This window comes from Balaenoptera borealis (assembly GCF_965194805.1).
Source record: "Balaenoptera borealis genome assembly, chromosome: 15".
Taxonomy (NCBI): domain Eukaryota; kingdom Metazoa; phylum Chordata; class Mammalia; order Artiodactyla; family Balaenopteridae; genus Balaenoptera; species Balaenoptera borealis.
Genome location: NC_138871.1, coordinates 57,161,375 through 57,181,041, shown reverse-complemented (window position 1 = coordinate 57,181,041; position 19,667 = coordinate 57,161,375). Strand labels below are relative to the sequence as shown.

The 19,667-nt window shown below is 35.3% G+C and overlaps 1 protein-coding gene across 8 annotated transcripts in view; it reads left to right on the top strand.

Moving 5' to 3' along the window:
• Window positions 1–19,667, top strand: part of EML4 (EMAP like 4) — a 163,901-nt gene that overhangs the window by 82,438 nt on the left and 61,796 nt on the right. For 6 of the 8 annotated variants that reach the window (XR_014235099.1, XM_082358025.1, XM_082358021.1 and 3 more), the window contains exons 3-7: window positions 11,056–11,185; window positions 14,176–14,349; window positions 16,218–16,346; window positions 16,818–16,843; window positions 17,044–17,076. Coding sequence is in view for 7 of the 8 variants with exons in the window: in XM_082358025.1 (XP_082214151.1) it covers window positions 11,056–11,185; window positions 14,176–14,349; window positions 16,218–16,346; window positions 16,818–16,843; window positions 17,044–17,076 (492 nt within the window). In the remaining variant the exon portion in view is untranslated. The remainder of the gene's footprint in view (window positions 1–11,055; window positions 11,186–14,175; window positions 14,350–16,217; window positions 16,347–16,817; window positions 16,844–17,043; window positions 17,077–19,667) is intronic. The other 2 variants (XM_082358022.1, XM_082358024.1) reach the window with 1 other exon arrangement.

Sequence of the window (19,667 nt, the reverse complement as noted above, 5' to 3'; positions counted from 1 at the left end):
TAAGCTGCTCTTTGTATATGACAGTAAATGGGTGGATATTGCCTCAGACCAGGCAGCAATTACCATTTACAGAGCTCCATTCCTCTATGAGAGTCAAATGCTCTTTGGTCATTTCTTCTCAAAATATACTTTAAAAAAATGAGTCAAGAGGACTAAAGTACACCTTCCTGTGAAACAAGAGGAATGGAGAAAAGTACACATAAAACTCTAAATGGAAAAGATAAAATTTGATGAAGTACATGTAGTCCTCAATCTTTTCAAAGAATGAAGCAAAGTAATTGACAGATTGCAAAAGGTGGCACGGAGCTTGAAAATGTGAAGAGAGTGGAAGAGGTATGCAGTTGGAGCTCTGGGCCATATGATAGGGAATCTGAGAAAAAAGATTTTGAGTGTTAACTAAAGTTCTTCCTTCATAGACCATCTTTACCCTTCTCCTGATAAAAAATTTTCCCATTCTTTAGGGCCTCAAATTAATTCCTGAAAATGATCTATTTTTTGTCTCTTGTTAGAATTGTTTTAAAATTTTATTATATGTTTCTTTTGGTGTATATATTTGTTGCTCCCGCTGGATTATAAACTATTTGGAGGCAGGGACAGTTTCTTACATAACTAGCCTTAGAATGACTCAATAAATGTTTGTTAAATGTGGGAAAAAGAAAGTTATAGAAGTTGGAAGTTATTTTAAAAATTGCTCTTTGGATGGAGGGATTGGGATAGATGCAAAAATAAGAGGATATTACAGATGAGGGTAGCAAGATGGATTTCAGATTTGCAACATATGCAACAGTCCCTAGTGGTAACTTTACTATGTGACTCTAGAGTTCAGTGAAATTCATTAGCCTTTAGGAACTGTCAGGCTAAGGTATCAGAAAGTTCATCTGCTTAGGTGTATCATCAAGGAATATAAACAATAATGATTAGTATTCTTATGTCATGATAAAGTAAGATAAAGTATAAAATTTATCATTAGCCTTCAACCCTGGCATTATGATGGTTAAAACTGAAACTGTGATTAAAACTAAATTAGTACCTTCCTGGTTTATAGACTTTTAGCCTAAATTTCTCTTATTTCAGTTGGGTTGCTGCTCAGAAGTTGAACTACTTTTGTACCTTTGGTTACTAGAGGTCACTGTTACTTCCAGTCTTGCAGGCTAATCTTTGAGAGCGTTGTGGCTCAGACTTTATAATGTCCAAGGCTTGGGGGAGAGGGATGTATATGTACAAACATACATACATGTGATGTATATAGCTAATGATGCATTCTAGTTACAAATTTGTGTACTGCAATAATCATTTTTATGCTCCTTTCTTCCAGTTAGGTTCCTAATATTCTAAATTTCAAAGAATATACTTTAGACTTCTCAGGTGACAAACAATCATTCACCCACGTTCCTTTTTGTTTTCTGCACCTGCTTTACTTAACTCATTGCCTCTACCTTGGGAGATCATTCACTCTTTTATCCAAATACTAAGGATTCCCAGTACTGAGAGTTATCTGAAATTAAACTGTAGGATGGAAAATGACCATGAAAATCTTATTTTGGTCTTTTCTTGCTATTTATGTAAATATCTGGGGACCTTGATGATTTAGTACTGTTCTCTGCTTAGAATTTGCTTTCCTCCTACTCCATCTGGTGAATTCCTATCTGTTATCCCAGCAAAGCTCAAAATGTCACTCTCCACAAGGCAGAATTATTTCTTTCCACTTACTTACCATTCCTTCTTCCTGGACTCAAATCTTGATTTCACTACCTATTACAGTATAACCTTGAGCATGTTAATAATCTCTCTAGGCTTCAGTTTTTTTCATCAGCAAAACTGGAATGATAATAGTAAATCCCTTTCAGGATTATAGTGAAGATTAAAGGACTTAATTATAAAGTACTTAGCATAACAATGCTTAGCACTCAGCAAGTGCTTGATAATTAATATTACTTCACACCACTTACTGTATTGACAGTTGTCTCTTTCCTTCATCTTTTCGTGCACTAGGCACTGTTTTAGGTGCTGGAGATTAAAGAAATAAAAGATACTGACTTTTGCCTCCACAGGGCCTTAGGTAAAGTGAGAAGACAGCTAAGTCAGTAATTATAAAACTATATAATAATTGGTATTAAAAAAGTAAATTTAGGGTGTTGTGGGAGCTCGTAACTGAAACTGGAGTTGAAGGTTCCTTGCAGGAGATGAAATCAGCGTTCATCTTCCTTCATGGTCTTAACATCCACTTATTGGTGCCAGTTCCCAAATTGTTAATCTATTTTCTAGACTTGAGCACTTAAGAATTATCTTTCTACTTATTAGATTGTACTGCTTGTATGTCCCTCAGAATTCATAAATGTAAAATTTCCCCAAACTGAAATCATCTTTTAAGACCTAAATATTTCTTAAAACTGCCCCCTACTTTCCATTTGTGCTACCTAGCTCTTGTTTCAGGTACCCATCGTGCTATGCTTAGACCACTGCCCTGAAATCTGCTCTTCACATAGCCACTAGGATTTCTCTAAATGTAAACTGAAGTCTTTTTTTCAGCTTAAAACCCTTTGGTGGTCTCTATTTCCTATAGATAAAATCTCCATGATCTAACTCCTGCTTACCTCTACCATCTGGACTTTCCTCTACCATCTGGACTCTGCCCTTTCTTGTTCTACGTTCTCACCACATAAAGAGCTTTTTGTCTACCCCGCCCCCATGCCATACACACTTACATACCCCACTTTGCTGTTACCTTCTTTCTGTTCCTTTACACACACTGGAATAAGATCCCAGTATTTCATCACCTCCCTTTTACCTGGCTATCTCTTAACTTATTCCATAAGACTTTGTTCTGCATTTTTTTCTAGGAAGCCTTTCTTGAGCTCTGTGTCTCTAATCATCCTTACAGAATTATGTGTCTTTGTACTTTTATGGTCACTTTGTTATTGTACTTACCACATGTTTTCATTGCTAGTGTGATTCTCTTGCAAGATTTTAATTCCTTGATGCCCTGGTTCCCTTATATTCTCTTGAAAACAAAAGGCTAGGATAATAATAGGCCCTGAGTAAATATTTGATGGGTAGGTGGATGATGAATATATGTTAATTTAGGCAAGCAGGGGTGACTAGCGTATACCAGAGAGAAGGACCATCCAGGTGCAGAGCGCAGGGGAGTAAAAGTACTTAGTTTAGGAGTTCAGAATAAACTGAAGCATGAGGTGTGAGGTTGGGAGTGTCAAACAATGAGCCTCAACTGGTGAAGAGGGCCCATAGTGAAAGGTTTTCTTATGCCTTGCTAAGGAATTTAGTTTTTATCCTGAGGGGACTGGAGATCCATTAAAGGATTTTAAATTGAAGAATGACAGGTAGAGTTACACTAATCCATTAATTCTAAGATGGCTGTATTTCTTGCATTTTAACATCTCTGGAATTACAGTGCATTTTACTGTTGATTGTGTCTTACAGTTCTCATAAGTGACACTTCTTTCTAGTGCTGTTCGTGATAATGGTACATATTACAATTGATGGCATATTAATTCAAAGATAATACAGCTTGTTTTAGAAAGATATTCTGGCACGGTGTACAGAATGCATTAAGAGCAAGGTAATAGTACTGCTAGAAGGGAGAATAGAGAAACTGAACATAATCTGGAAGAGAAATTTGAGGCAGTAGTGGCAAAGATGCATTCATTTAGTCATTTAGATACTGATGAAGTGCTTTCTAGGATTGAAGCACAGTGCTAAGCATGGGGATATATGCAAGGATCACAAAACAGGTAAGGTTTCCAGGTAGATTACAGATAATTATAAACGGTTAAGTCAAAATGGATCGTAGACCTCAATGTGAGGACTAAAACCAGTAAAAATTGCACTTCCCTGGTGGCACAGTGGTTAAGAATCCATCTGCCAATGCAGGGGACACGGGTTTGAGCCCTGGTCCGGGAAGATACCGCATGCCGTGGAGCAACTAAGCCCGCGCACCACAACTACTGAGCCTGCGCTCTAGAGCCCGTGAGCCACAACTACTGAGCCTGCGTGCCACAACTATTGAAGCCCGCATGCCTAGAGCCTGTGCTCTGCAACAAGAGAAGCCACCACATTGAGAAGCCCGCACACCGCAACAAAGAGTAGCCCCCGCTCGTCGCAACTAGAGAAAGCACGCGCGCAGCAACGAAGACCCAACGCAGCCAAAATAAATAAATAAATTTATTTTTAAAAAAGCATTAAAAATTCTGTAAGAAAATACATATAGGAGAAAATCTTAGTGTCCTTGAGTTTGGCAAAGATGTCTTAAATAGGACACAAACAAATAACAAATAATAAGAGAAAAATCAATTAACTAAACTTGATCAAAATCTTAAAATCTATTCTTCCAAAGATTATCTTGAAAATAAAAGGGCTAGCTATATAATGGTAGACAGTATTTGCCAAACATATATTTGTCAAAGGAGTTTAACTAGAATATATTAAAAAATCTTAAAAGTCAGTTATTAAGAAGACAACCCATTTGGGACTTCCCTGGTGGTCCAGAGGTTGGGACTCAGTGCTTTCACTGCAGAGGCCCGGGTTCGATCCCTGCTCGGGGAACTAAGATCCCGCAAGCCATGCAGCGCAGCTAAAAAAATTTAAAAATAAAAAAGAAGAAGACAACCCATTTTAAAAAAGGCAAAAGATTTGAATAGACAATTCACCAAAAAATATATTTGTGGAAGTCAAATAAGTACATTAAAAGATATTTAACACCTTTAGAATTAAGAAAATGCAAATTGGGGACTTCCCTGGTAGCGCAGTGGTTAAGAATCCGCCTGCCATTGCAGGGGACACAGGTTCGATCCCTGGTCCGGGAAGATCCCACGTGAGGTGGAGCAGCTAAGCCCATGCGCCACAACTACTGAAGCCACTGCAATGAGAAGCCCGTGCACCGCAATAAAGTGTAGCCCCCGCTTGCTGGGACTAGAGAAAGCCTGCGTGCAGCCACCAAGACCCAACACAGCTATAAATAAACAAATAAAGGCAAATATATCTATCTCTATATATACTGTATTATTCCATTTATATAAAATTTTAGAAAATGCAAACTATAGTGATAGGAAGTAGATCAGCGGTAGCCTGGGGACAAGAGTGAGGGAGGGAGAGATGGATTACAGAGGGGCTCAAGGAAACTTTAGAGACTTATGGCCATGTTCACTATCCTGATTGTGGTGATTGTTTCACAGGCATATATGTATGTCAAAACTTAGTAAATTGTACACTTTATGTATGTGCAACTTTATGTCGGGGTTTTTTTTTTCTTTTTTTCTTTTTTTTCTTTTTTATTTAAACCTCAACCTATTTGTACTGTGGGATTACCTGTGCCTTTTCTTTATTTTTAAATTTATTTATTTTATTTATTTATTTTTGGCTGCATTGGATCTTTGGTGTGGTGCGCGGGCTTCTCATCGCAGTGGCTTCTCGTGCTGCAGAGCATGGGCTCTAGGCACGCGGGCTCAGTAGTCGTGGTGCACGGGCCCAGTTGCTCCACAGCATGTGGGATCTTCCCAGACCAAGGCTTGAACCCGCGTCCCCTGCATTGGCAGGCAGATTCCTAACCACTGGGCCACAAGGGAAGCCCCTGTATGTCGGTTTTATCTCAACAGAACTGGGGGGAATATTTTTTTAAAGAGTTACAGATGCAACAGAGCACTTAGTCACCCACTGAATGTTGGCAGTAAGGAAATGGAGGAATCAAACTTGATTTCTTGTTTTCTGGTTCGTACAGTGAATGGGTGGTAACATCTTTCACCATGAATAAAGTATATCACAGAGTACCAGTTTTTGTTTTGTTTGGTGGGAGAAGGGACACATACATTGATGGGGAGATGTTCAGTAGCAGTTAGATATAAAAAATTATGAGAAGGGTATGATGGTAACAAGATAACTGAAGAGTCAAGATATAAAATCTGAGCAAGAAAAGAATATCCAGCAAATGAGAGAAGAAATGGTCAGAGCTAAGAAGAAATTCAGGCAAGGGCAGTGTCCTAGAAACTAAGGACATTGTCCTTACCTAAATTCTGTCCTTGCCTGAATAGTCAGCAATATTAGATGCTGAAGAGAAGTTGAGCAAGATAAGGACTGAAAAATACCCATTGAATTTAGTGGGAAAAAAGTCATTGATGATCTTGGCAAGAAAAGTTTCTGTGAAGTGGTTAGATGATAACCAGATTGCAGAAGGTTGAGGTACAGATAGGAAAGTGTAGACCACTGACTCTTTTCCAAATACTGTATTAGACTTGGAATGGGGGTGGGTGGGTGCATATGTCAGGGGTGGGGTGATTAGGGGGAATACAGAATCGAGGAGTTATTTTGAGTGTACAGTCACCATTAGTGTCCACAGGGGATTGGTTCCAGGACCCCTGAGGGCGGATGCTCAAAATCCTAGGATGCTCAAGTCCCTGATATAAAGTGGCATAGTATAGTTGGCCCACGACTTGAGCATCTGTGGATTTTGGTATCCATGTGGGAGGGGGGTGTCCTGGAACCAATCCCCCATGGATGCCGAGGGACAACTGTATGTATTTATAAATTATACATATATACAGAATTATGTATATATATGTTGAACAATGCCAATAATCTTGCTGGTGTTTAGCAGATAGAATACCTACAGGTTATTAAATTCTAAATGAGTTACAGAGGACTTATTACTCCTCATGCAAATTGTGACCATAATCAGAATATTTAGACACTGAAGAGAGTATCCCATTTATACTAACTGGGAGAATGTGTTTGTCTTTCTGTTGGAGACAATTGCTAGCTTGGTGTGTATGAAATATAAGCTCTTCTTTCTCCTTGAAGTAAAAGAACATGAAGTAACTTTTCTCTATTTACGTATTATAAGAGAGGATCTAAAATAATTTAAAACAGAAAATTCAGAAGTAACTGTTGATCCACAGCCTATCTCACTGCTACACTCCAGTTCTTCAGAAAGAGAACATTAAAGCATAATTCATTCCTGAAAGGCTTACATCATGTGTGTATGTTCGGGGGGGTTCTGATAAAGAAAATAAAATATAATAAAATTATTTGTACTTCTGTCTGTGGTGTAGCTCCAGAATTTCTTCAGTGTTGTTTTTAATTTTGTTTTCTTTCACAAGTGTCTATACAGTCAACCAAATTCAATGAGAATTCAGTTTTGGCTAAAGGTTTGTCGTTTTCAACATATAGTACTTGATAATTTTCAATCATATATTATATTTTGAGACCTACCTTTTTATTCACATCAGCATCTTCATTTTTCTATTTTTCCATTTATTTTACATAATAAAGATAATAAAATAACTAGATAATTGCACAAACATTTCAATTTTTTTAATTGTTACTACTCTATAGAGTAAATTTTGTAACTGGCTCAGTAGTTGGAAACCTTTATATTGAATAATAAAAAGGAAGCCATTATATATAGGCCTTGAAATGGCCAAGACATCAAAAGATATCTTGTCTCTTTTTTTTTTTTTTTTTTTTAGGTTGGGGAGATTTTATTTTATTTTATTTATTTATTTTTAACGTTTTTATTGGAGTATAATTGCTTTACAGTGGTGTGTTAGTTTCTGGTTTATAACAAAGTAGTTGGGGAGATTTTTTTTTTTTTTCTTTAAATTTATTTTTTATTTTTGGCTGTGTTGGGTCTTCGTTTCTTTGCGAGGCCTTTCTCTAGTTGTGGCAAGCGGCGGCCACTCTTCATCGCAGTGCGCGGGCCTCTCACTATCGCGGCCTCTCTTGTTGCGGAGCACAGGCTCCAGACGCGCAGGCTCAGTAGTTGTGGCGCACGGGCCCAGTTGCTCCGCGGCATGTGGGATCTTCCCAGACCAGGGCTCGAACCCATGTCCCCTGCATTGGCAGGCAGATTCTCAACCACTGCGCCACCAAGGAAGCCCTTGTCTTTTTTTGAGTAAGTATTTAGGATGAGCCTAGAATAGAGAATAGAGGGCCTCCTGAGACTGATCAAAACTGTGAGGCATAACACTGCCATCTAATCCTGTGAAGATGAATGGTAGTTTCACAGGATACCTTGAAAGCCTTTGAAGACTTCAACAGTAAACTGTAGGACTTAGAAACATTGGTGATATGTTGATTTTTTTTAACATTTTTTATAGTGGTAAAACATACAGAACATAAAATTTACCCCTTTAACCATTTTTAGGTGTACAGTTCAGTGGCATTAAACACATTCGCATTGTTGTGCAACCATCGCCACCATCCATCTCTAGAACTCTTTCATGTTTCCAAACTGAAAGTGTGTATCTATCCAATCCTCTCCCTTGCCCCACCCCCCTGACCCCTGCCCCTAGCAACTGCCATTCTGTTTTCTGTTTGTATGAATTTGACTACTCTAGGTACCTTAAATAATTGAAATCATATAATATTTGCCCTTTTCTTCTCATCTGGCTTATTTCACTAAGAATAATGTCTTCAAGGTTCATCCGTGTTGTAGCATGTTTCACAATTTCATTCCTTTTTTAAGCTGAGTAATATTCCATTGTATATATGTACCATTCGTTTGTCAATGGACATTTGGGTGGTTTCCACCTTTTGGCTATCGTGAATAATGCTGCTATGAATATGAGTATACAGATATCTGCTTGACTCCCTGCTTTCAATTTTTTGGGTTGTATATACCTAGAATTGGAATTGCCAGATCAAATGGTACTTCCATGTTTAATTTTTTGAGAAACAGCGAATACTGTTTTCTACACCACGTGTACCATTTTGCATTCCTACCAGGAATACACAAGGATTCCAATTTCTTCACATCCTTGCTAACACTTGTTATTTTTGTTTGTTTTTTTATTGGAGTATAGTTGCTTTACAATGTTGTGTTAGTTTCTGCTGTACAACAAACTGAATCAGCTATATATATACATATATCGCCTCTCGGACCTCCCTCCCACCCCCTCGACCCATCCCACCCATCTGGGTCCTCACAGAGCACTGAGCTGAGCTCCCTGTGCTATATGTTTGTTTTCATAATAGCCATCCTAATGGGTATAATTGGTCTCTTTTTTTGAGATGAAGTTTGGAACATTGGAAGAGAGCATGGGCAGTGGACTTTAGATTATATATGTTTTTAATATAGTGGCTAATGGGTTTTTTGTGTAACAAAATGTTTTAAAAATTATATTTCAGAAATCAGCTGTTGATACAGCAAAAGCAGTGCTCAGAGGAAAATGTATAGCTGCAAATGCCTGCATTAAAAAAGAAGAAAGATCTCAAATCAATAACATAAATTTAATCTTAAGGAAATAGGAAAAAAAAAAAAAAAAGCCAAAGCTAGCGATAAAGACCTGGGCAGTGGTGGTGGTTGCCTAACGTTGTGAATATACTAAATGCCACAGAGTTGCACATTTTTAAATGGTTAAAATGGTAGGGCTTTCCTGGTGGCGCAGTGGTTGAGAATCTGCCTGCCAATGCAGGGGACACGGGTTCGAGCCCTGGTCTGGGAAGATCCCACATGCCGCGGAGCAACTGGGCCCGTGCGCCACAACTACTGAGCCTGCGCGTCTGGAGCCTGTGCTCTGCAACAAGAGAGGCCGCGATAGTGAGAGGCCCGCGCACCGCGATGAAGAGTGGCCGCCGCTTGCCGCAACTAGAGAAAGGCCTCGCACAGAAACGAAGACCCAACACAGCCTAAATAAATAAATAATAATTAAAGGTGCTAATAATTAAAAAAAAAAAATGGTAAATTTTATGAGTATTTTACCAGAGTAAAAAGAGTCAGTATAACAAGAAGTCACCTATTTGGCAGACTAGCACTACATCTGATGACCAGTGATATTAGCCTAATTTAGGGGTTATTGTACCTTATTGTTTGTGAAAAATTTCCTAGGAAGTTTGAAAAATAAATACAGTAGGTCTCTTCCTTCCTCTCTTCTGATTCATTCTGTCTGAGGAAGGGTCTAGGAATCTCAATATTAAAGAAGCACTTTAGATGATTATGATATAAGTGGCTCCCAACAGCATATTATTGTCAGAAATGCAGTGCTATACTATCATATATGTAACATTCTAGGGTGCAAAATATTTTAGGCTCTATACATAAATGTTTTTGCTTTCTGTACTTTTATGAAGTAAAGCAAACAAAGAAACATGAAAGCCAGATGTAAAAGTTAGGTTTTCTTGTGTGCATGTGAGAAAACTGAGTCCAAAAATTCAAAATTATTCTTTATTCCCAAATTTTTAGATAAACTTGCCCCTTAGTAGATGTGGCTGTTTTATCTTGTGACTGTGAGTCTTCCTGACCATAGCAGCATATCCATCACATGGATTATTGGAGTACTGGAATAAATGTTCCAAACCTTCTACTGTATAAATTAAGATAACAGGTTATTTTATATAATTATGCTTTATTTATATGGAACAATATTCTAAGATTCAACATTTATGATTTCTAGGATTTCTAATTAAATTTAAACAGAACCTGAGCTATTTCTGAAAATTGTTGATATGTGGGGAGTTGTGGTTTACTTGAGGCATAGCTTTGAATCATGCACTTTAAAGCTGCTATGTTTGAATAGCAAACCGTTTAGCTAGAGAATGACTCTAGTTGCTATTTAGCAATTTAATTTAGCATGGCTTTTCTATAGATCTATTTTGATGAGATTAAATCTTCAGACAGTAATATTGTATGCTGCATGATGGATTCCTCTGAGACCTCCAGATCTTATTCATTTCCTTTTGAACTATAGACCATACTGGAGATGTAGCTAATTAAAGTTGGGTGTACAAGTCAGCAAAGTTCATTATTCTATAGAGGAAATAAGTATTTCATTGTCTTTTTATTTACTTTTTCCTATAACTTTATATATCCCACATAGAATTGTCTCAGTTTACAAATGTTTATCTTAATGAGCTCATTCCTTTCTTATCTATATACTCAATAAACACTTATTGAAAAATAATAATATTGTATGCTGCATATGGGGGGAACAGTCTGCTTACTAGCGGACTTAATGGACTTAACCACTAATGGACTTAATTTTTTAAGCTCCAATCTTTGAGGAATATTTTGAAGTTTGATTTTTAAAGTTTTTTCTTAACCATATCTAGGCCAGCCAGGCATTCGAGAAGCTATTTCCATGTCCTGTATAACCAATGGGAGTGGTGCAAGTAGAAAACCAAGTCACACCAGCTCTGTTTCAATCGCAAGAAAAGAAACTCTTTCATCTGCTGCTAAAAGGTATGCATTTGTAAAAAAAGCTAACATTGCAAAATTGAATGTGATAACTCAGTCTACTTTTGAAAAGAATGTGAAATAGAGCTGTGTGGAATTCAGGTGAGCATGTCCTTTGAATTCTTTGTCTCTGAATGCAGAGATATCCAGCCTGTACTTGCTGAGTTTACATTCATCACACCTATGGAGTAGTGTGAGGAAGCTTTTGGTTCTTACGAAAGACAGCAAGCAGTTTCATTTCCTGGTTTGGTTTTGTTTCTTTTTAATAGGCATTTGTTGATGCGTTAAACATCACTATATTTAATGTAATTATATAAGTGAATTTTCCATGGCAAGTGATACATTTGATATAGCATTTTTAAAGGAGTAGAATCTTCAGTATATACGTATATTAGTGGGAGGTTAAATGCTATAACTTTTATTTTTTAATCATGACTATAAAATTGAGGCTTAATTCAAAATGTTATATTACTGTGTTGTGTGTTTGTGTGTGTATGTTAGGGGTGGTGGGCAGGAGGGCAGTGGAACTATTGTAATATAAAAGTTTCAGTGGACTACGTTCTCTGTGTTCTTTTCATCAATTAGTTAATTCAATGTATTCCAATAAAATTGCTTACTGGATTTTTCTGCTTTTGTGTAATACCCAGCAAATTATTCCATATAGAGTTTGGAGAGACCATAAGAGATCAGCCACATAATCTTATAGCTGTTTTCTTCAAAGAATGATTGGAGAAAAACTTTCAGTAATAGAATAATATTTAAAATGTGCTGATGGAAAATGGTTGCCTCAATAAACTAATGCCAGTGACTGAATTATTTAACAGTGTGTATTTACAAATGTTAACCAGACATTTGACTACAGGAATGGTGAAGAAATGACAAGATATTTAGGCCTCTTAAAAATCCCCTTCTAGAATTCAGTCATTAAAGTCATTGTTGTTACAGAATCTAGACTTTCTCCTCCAAAGCATGCCAAAATTTATTACCTTTGCTGCAGTTTCAGGAGAAAAGGACAAATTATGGAAAAACTAATATGTAGTAGAAATTTTTAATACAATTTTTAATAATAAACTTCCTTGTGTCCAGTAATTGTTTGGATTCAGCCCATTTTTCTTACATAGCTGCAGTTATGTGCAGTGGTCAGTATTATGTACAGTGGTCAGTATTATGTACAGTAGTGACTCAACAATCTAAAACCAGATGAGTTTGTTAATTTATGATGCAGGGGCTTTGTGTTTTGCTTCTAAATAACCCAGAAGAGAAATCTACTGGGCCCACATAAGACTACTGGCCTAATACTATGCATTCAGGATAGTTTGAAGACCAACAAGAAAGAAGTAATTTCTAACTCAGTTTTAAGTTGCAAAGTTAATCTGATATTTTTCAGGTAGAATTGTATTTCTCAGCACATAATTAAAAAACTGAATATGAACAAGACAGTCGAAAGTCAGTCTGAAGTCAGAAGGTATCAGAATGAATCAGATTAAGAAATGTTACTGTCAAAATTGTATTTTAGCATTATTCACTATTATCATGTGATTAAATTGTATGTACTACTTATATTTGTTTAGAATGTTCTTAAACATACTTCTTTGTAGCTTATGTACCTTATGGTCAAATTAAAAAATGTCCTTTGGTTAAGAAGTGTAGGGACTTCCCTGGTGGCGCAGTGGTTAAGACTCTGCATTCCCAGTGCAGTTCCCTGGTCAGGGAACTAGATCCCACATGCATGGCGCAACTAAGGGTTCTCATGCCACAACTAAGGGTTCGCATGCCACAACTAAGGAGCCCACGAGCTGCAACTAAGGAGCCTGTCAGCCGCAACTAAGACCCGGCACAACCAAATTAAAAAAAAAAAAAAAAGAAGTGTAGATATTTGATAGTTTTATACCTTTTCAACCCTGGAATCGTTGATTCCATCTGCTTTGTAATACTGTCATAAGTGTTTGTGCAATATAAGGATTCTTATCCAGTGTGATCAGGAATAGGAGATGCTTCATTAATCAAGAGTCAAAGTGTGGAATCATAAGAATTTATACATATATATCTTAAATATTTTAACTTAAAATATGTTCACATATGTTCATTTGTCAATTTTTTAATGAAAGGCTGAGTCTCCCCCTTCTTTCTTTCTAAGTATGCATCTCTGATTAGATTGCTTGTTGACTATCTTGCATAAAATACACCCATAAATCATTTTTTATAATTTTTAGTTTCATTCTTTAAGACAGAGTAAGAAATTTACAACTTGCAAAACAATATGAATTAGAACCCATCTCTTTCTATGATTTTTTTTCATAATCTTTTATAATTGTGTCACCTACACAATTTAACAGCAGTTTTTTTAGTAACTCATTTTTATGGAGTCTTTCCAAAGCATTCAGCTTAGTTTACATAGAAATTATCATTCTCTTTCCTATGTACATTTTGTCAATTTTCTTTGTATTTTATTAACTTAATCATTAAAATAACAAGTACAACTGGCATAAACAGGTTCGGGGGAGAAAACACAGTTGACTCTTGGTAAGTGTGAAACTCAACTGGCGGAAGCAGAAGTATACAGAAGAAACAGGAGTTAAAGAATAACCTACAAAACATGAACATTTAGTGTTCCTTGGGCATCAGTATGCTTTACAGAGGTAAAGTGTCACTAATGCTCTGATTTGGGTAAATTGAAGTCAGTTAAGAGAGCTTCTACTGTCCTTCCAAATTTGCCACGATGGCAAAATGCAGTAGAGGCCAATTTGGTCCAAAGGGGCAATCTTCCTAGGATATGTTGCCTTAGAATTATAATAAGTTCTTTGCTGAAGATTTTAATCTTTACTGAAGATTTTTTTTTAAAGAAATATTTTTATTATTGAATGAAAGCAGTATAAATTGTATTAGCTGTATGATTTAGGATTTTGAATTATATAATAGTAACTTTTTCCATCATTTGATATATCTTTTTTATTTGTTTAAATATGTGTTGTTCCATGTTATACTTTATTTTACAGTGGTACAGAAAAAAAGAAAGAAAAACCACAAGGACAGAGAGAAAAAAAAGAGGACTCTCACTCTAATGATCAAAGTCCACAAATTCGAGCATCACCTTCTCCCCAGCCCTCTTCACAGCCTCTCCAAATACACAGACAAACTCAAGAAAGCAAGAATTCTACTCCCACCAAAAGGTTTTAACTGACCCCAAGTACAGAGCTAGGGAATGGTTGTAACGATACCTAAATTCTGTGACTTGAGAAAAAAAATGGCTATCCATGGATTCCAAGAGAAAAGCCTGGTGGCTTTTTTTCCCCCACTTCTTTGTTGCTGTAATCTGTATGTTAACACATTGGGGAATGAAAATTTGAGGTCAAATTTATCAGTTAAAACTGGAGGAAAAAAATTAAGTTATAAACAATTTGATGAAAGGAAGGCAAAAGTAACCTACTCTAAAACCAAAACAACATTTTTATAGTAAAATTATAGAATATTTTAAAATTTATATATAACTGTGCATAAATTTATAGCCATGGATAGAAAATTGCTGTATGTTGTTATCCTCACCATATTTTGGCATCATTACAACCTTCAACTTGCAAGGGCCCTTCTCAACAAATGGCTCTTCATTGTGACTGCATCTCAGTTTCAGTTTTGGGTTTTGGGAGGATAAGTTCTTGCTTGAGTAGAGAATTGAATTCATTTCACCTAATCTTTTCTATGCTAAAGGCTTGCTTGAGGGCTTCTCTCTGTGTCTATAATAATTAATATTTTAAAGTTATGAGAAGGGGAGAAGGGAGAAACATTCTAACAATGTGTGTGAGCCTAAATTGGGGATCTAAACCTGCATGCTGGGAGTTCAACACTACAGCTGCCTTGTAATTAAATATTTAGACCAACTTAATGAAATTTGCCTGCTTTAGGGATGTTGATTCAGGCTTTATGATTAGGTATAGATGTATTTTATCATCATACTTCCTCTTGGAAATCTTAGGAAAATATTAAACCATTCCCAGAACTGGCTAGGATTTTAATAAAAATAAATGACATCCATTCCTAAAAGATTTATAATATATTTTTATTTGATTAGCTTAATATTTTGCCTCAAATCTCTAATGGAAATTTGGGAAAACACAACACCCTTCACTTGATTGATGCATGTTTAACATTTTAAAAATGCTTTGTGTGTCTCATGCAGATTCTTATGCTATCTAAATGGTTTGTAATTCTTTTGCCTGGTCTGATGTGGAGTTTTTCTTGGATATAGCTTATTAATGTTTTGCAACTTTGGATTGTATGTGGTTAAAGGTGGCTTTTTTTATAATCAATCTCTTTAAGGTTCTGATTTGACTTGGCATCTTCTTTGTCCCAGATCTTTTTTTCAGCTTCTTAAGGTCTCTTGGAAATGTGCTTGCCATTCTGAATTGCTCTTTGGATATACTATTACAAGAAGTATTGAAGGCTGGATGAGTTGTAGGACAGTTAGCAGTGCAGCCAAAAAATCGTTTATAAGTTAAAAAATTTCAGTTATGAATATGTGGAAGCAGTTTTGATAATATAACATTCTTGTGTTAAATTGTTTTTATTTCATGGATAAAATTGACTCTAAAAGATATAAACAAGAGTTTTACTTTTAGTCCCACAATTATTTAGAAATTGTCATTTGTACCATGTATAATTTAATTACATGAGGACATAAAAAATGAAAATAGCAGCCTTGTAATGATTTTGAATAAGTATAGGTTTTTTCACAAATTCACACAATTTCATAAATTCTGAGAGTAATTATTCAGATTTAAGCAAATGGGTTTGTTTTTTTTTTAAATCAAGTAATATTTGTTCTAGTGAATCTTCTGAATAATAGTGAAAATTAAAAAACAGACTTGGTAATTGCCTTGTTTAACTCCTTGACTCATCCAGGCACAGAACCTTTCAACTAATCCTTCCTTCTCTTTTCTGGATTAGCTTTAAGAAAATGTTAATTACTGCTTTTATGTTCTAGTCAAACTGTCAATTGCTACTCATAGAATTTTTTTCTAAGAAACTAATATGTTTCTTCCAGCATAAAACGACCACCAACAGCTGAAAAGTCACATAATTCATGGGAAAATTCAGACGATACCCGTAATAAATTACTGAGGGCAGTTTCAACATCAAAATTAATATCAAAAGTTATAAAAAATGCAGACAAGTAAGTATTATACTTTAAGTTATATCTGAAAATTATTAATTATTTGACTGTCACGTTTGCATGTACAATTATATGCCACATTTGAATCATTTCTAAAAATCTGTATTTATATCTTTTTTTTCTTCTAAGTGCATTTTTCCTTTTGTGTCTTTAAATAAGGCTGTCTTCCTGTTAATGCTTTTGAACTCATAATAAATTTCAATAATCTCATAAAATTTGAGTATTTTTCATAAATCTTTCTATGCTTTTATTGTTTAAGTGATCCTAATGGAATATTCCTTCTTTTATGAAACAGTATATTAGTAGTTTAGACCAATGAGAAACTTTAAAAAATACTGATGCCTCAATTTCACGTCTGGAGATTTATCTGGGGTGTAGCCTAGACATTGAATCTTTTGCAATTTCTTCAGGTGATTATAACGGTCAGCCAAATAAAATTATAAAATAAATGTCTTTGAATTCCTTTTGTAGGCATAAAGATGTCATTATCAACCAAGGTAAGTTAAAAATCCTTTTTAAAAAATGTTTATCTTTTCTACATCAGTTAAATTTTTTCTTTTGATAAGAACATTGACTTACTTTCATTCAGTGTACTTTATTTATTAGCTCACAGTGATAAAAAAGAAGTGTGTTGTTATAGTCATTTAAGAAAAGATCTAATTTTTATTGTAAGATATGTCATTTTTGTCTCAACCAGCAAAAATGTCAACCCGTGAAAAAAACAGCCAAGGTAAGAATAAGCTACACAGTTGGTCGCCTTCTTAGTTAATTTCTTCCTGGATCTCTTATTTGGCTTTTCGTTATTTATACTACCCGACTTTCCTCTTAATAAAGGAAATATAGTAATTTGAACTAGTGAATCCAACCACTTTTCTATTTCTCTGAGCTCTGAAGATTCAAGGTCAACAGTAGGAATAAAGATATCATTACAAAGAGGTATAATACCAAGGGGAATTTCCCCCTTTTTTAAAAAAATAAAAGTTGTACTTAGAAAAGCCATTTAAAAGATTGATAAATTTTAACTCAATTTCCTGTCTTGCCAACTTCATTGCAAATAATCACTCATTTCTTGAAGCTAAGACTTAAAATATAATAAGTCTAGCAAATCCATTTCCTCTTAAATTTTTCTTTTATATTAATTGTAATTTCTGGCTACTTGCTGTTGTTGGCTTGTTCTGACCCAAAAAGGGAGAGAAGACTTTTTGTAAATGTGTATTTAATTTAATTGCAAAGTAGGTAAGATTTATACATCAGTTTTACATTCTCCTTCAATTGCCTGCAAATTTAATTGAAGCATGCTGTTCTAAATAAAAGCATGTCCATCCCGTGCATGCTTTTTACAGCTCATTTCTATGTGTCATAGTTATCTTTATTTTCTGGGTTATTTATTATATTAACGATATATGTGGTTAAAATTTTTGTTAGAGATTTAACTTGATTTCTGTAGATTTTCACTTTTGATTCTGATAAGAAAAGTATTTGCAATCTTCTTTGGATCATTTGTTTTTACGTAGAAATTCTAAATAAAGCTGATTATTGCTGCTGTTCTCCTTCAGTTAGGTCTTACTCCCTCTTTTATAATTTATAGTTATGTATAGATTAAGTAATAGTTGAAATACCTTAAAGACAAATGAAATTTTATTTACAAAGACAATTCTTATTATGTGTCAAAACATTTTAAAAAGAGAGAGATAGTGATATATAGTGGCAAGAGCAGTGAATGGAGAGTCTCTGTTTAGTGTTTGGCTCTACTGTATAACAACCTTGTGACCCAGGCAAAATGGCAACATCTCTGGGTAGTTTTCTAATCTGAGAATATAACTATAAAGCTTACTTCACAAGACTGCTGAAGGATGAAATAATATGTATGAAGGTACTTTAAAAACAGAAAACACTGTACCTATAAAAAGGTGCTCCTATTATTACGTGTTTTGCCAAAGAGCTTACATTTTATAAAAATCCTTAGAAGGTAAATGAGAAAGGGCTACCTTTCTCTTTGTCGTGCTGTGGTATGTCCTTTGGAAGGAAAAGGGATCTAACTTATGATTAGTATATAAGTGAGTGCTCTGTGTTGGTGACAATTTTCAAAACCATTCAAATAGGCAGGTAAGTAAATGTATTTAAAAGGGAAGGGTTTTGCTAGAGAAGCATCACTAAAGTGGGGAAGAAGGATGGAATGAAAAACTGGAAAAGTCAGTTAAATTCTGTTACAAGAATTGTTAACTGAAGAAGATTGTTCCAGATGTTGGAATTTTAAAATGTCAAATGTTGCTTGCATTAAGCCTTATTTTTGGAATTTGAGCCTGTTGCTTTGCCATTTTAATCAGCTATATTTATCATTAGAGTGTATCTTGAAGGAAAACTCTGGTGCCTCAGCCTGTTATATAATTCAGGCCTGCCTGTGAGGCAGAGCCTATGGAAAGAAGTAGATGGATTCTAGATGGTTTAGGAGATTACAGGTAGGGTATGAGAGGTAAGGAACAGAGGGAATCTATGAAGGCTAACTTGAAAGTAGGTAAGAGGCATCTACTAAAATAAGGAACATTTGAGGAGGAGTAGATGTGTAGAAAAGAATAGTTTGGTTTTGGACAGTTACACTTGAGTTGTCTATAAATCTTAATTTACTCATAGAGGTGTGTAACAAACAACATAGTGTAGATGTTTAAACATGTGTAATTGAAGTCAAGACTGGTTTCACCATTTACTTAGCTTGTGACCATAAGCAGGTTAATTCACCTTCTTAAGTCTTTGTTTTCTCATCTGTAATTGAGATAATAATAAACCCTCAAAGGGTTATTATAAAAATTAAAGATAATAAAGTGTTTAAACATAGTACCTGGCACATAGCACCAAATAAATTTTAGTTATTAATATAAGTGTGACAGTACTCAACCTTGTACTCAAATACGTGGAGTTAAGATGAAAAGATGACCATTAAATAGGTGATCTTCACTTGATGTAAGTTGTGGATAAATTTAAGTTTGGTATTCATTTTGCGTAACATATTTCACAGCACATTTTCTTACACTTTAGGTATTAATCTAAAATATCTGTCATTTTTTAAAAAATCTGTCATTTTTGGACAGTCTTTTTAAAATGTGATTTATTCTTTAGCTCTTTTTTTTGACAGTGACAAGTGTGACTTGCTGTAAGTCATCTGCTTTGTTTTGGGAACAAGCCGATTTATATTTGGTACATGTAAGTGAGTGGTAGCAGAGAAAACTTTACCTGAAAATGACTGTGTCCTTCAGACACAGCAGAGTAGAAGAGCATAAATCTGCGTATTCTGATAAGCACTTAGACAGAAGGAAGGAAACCATA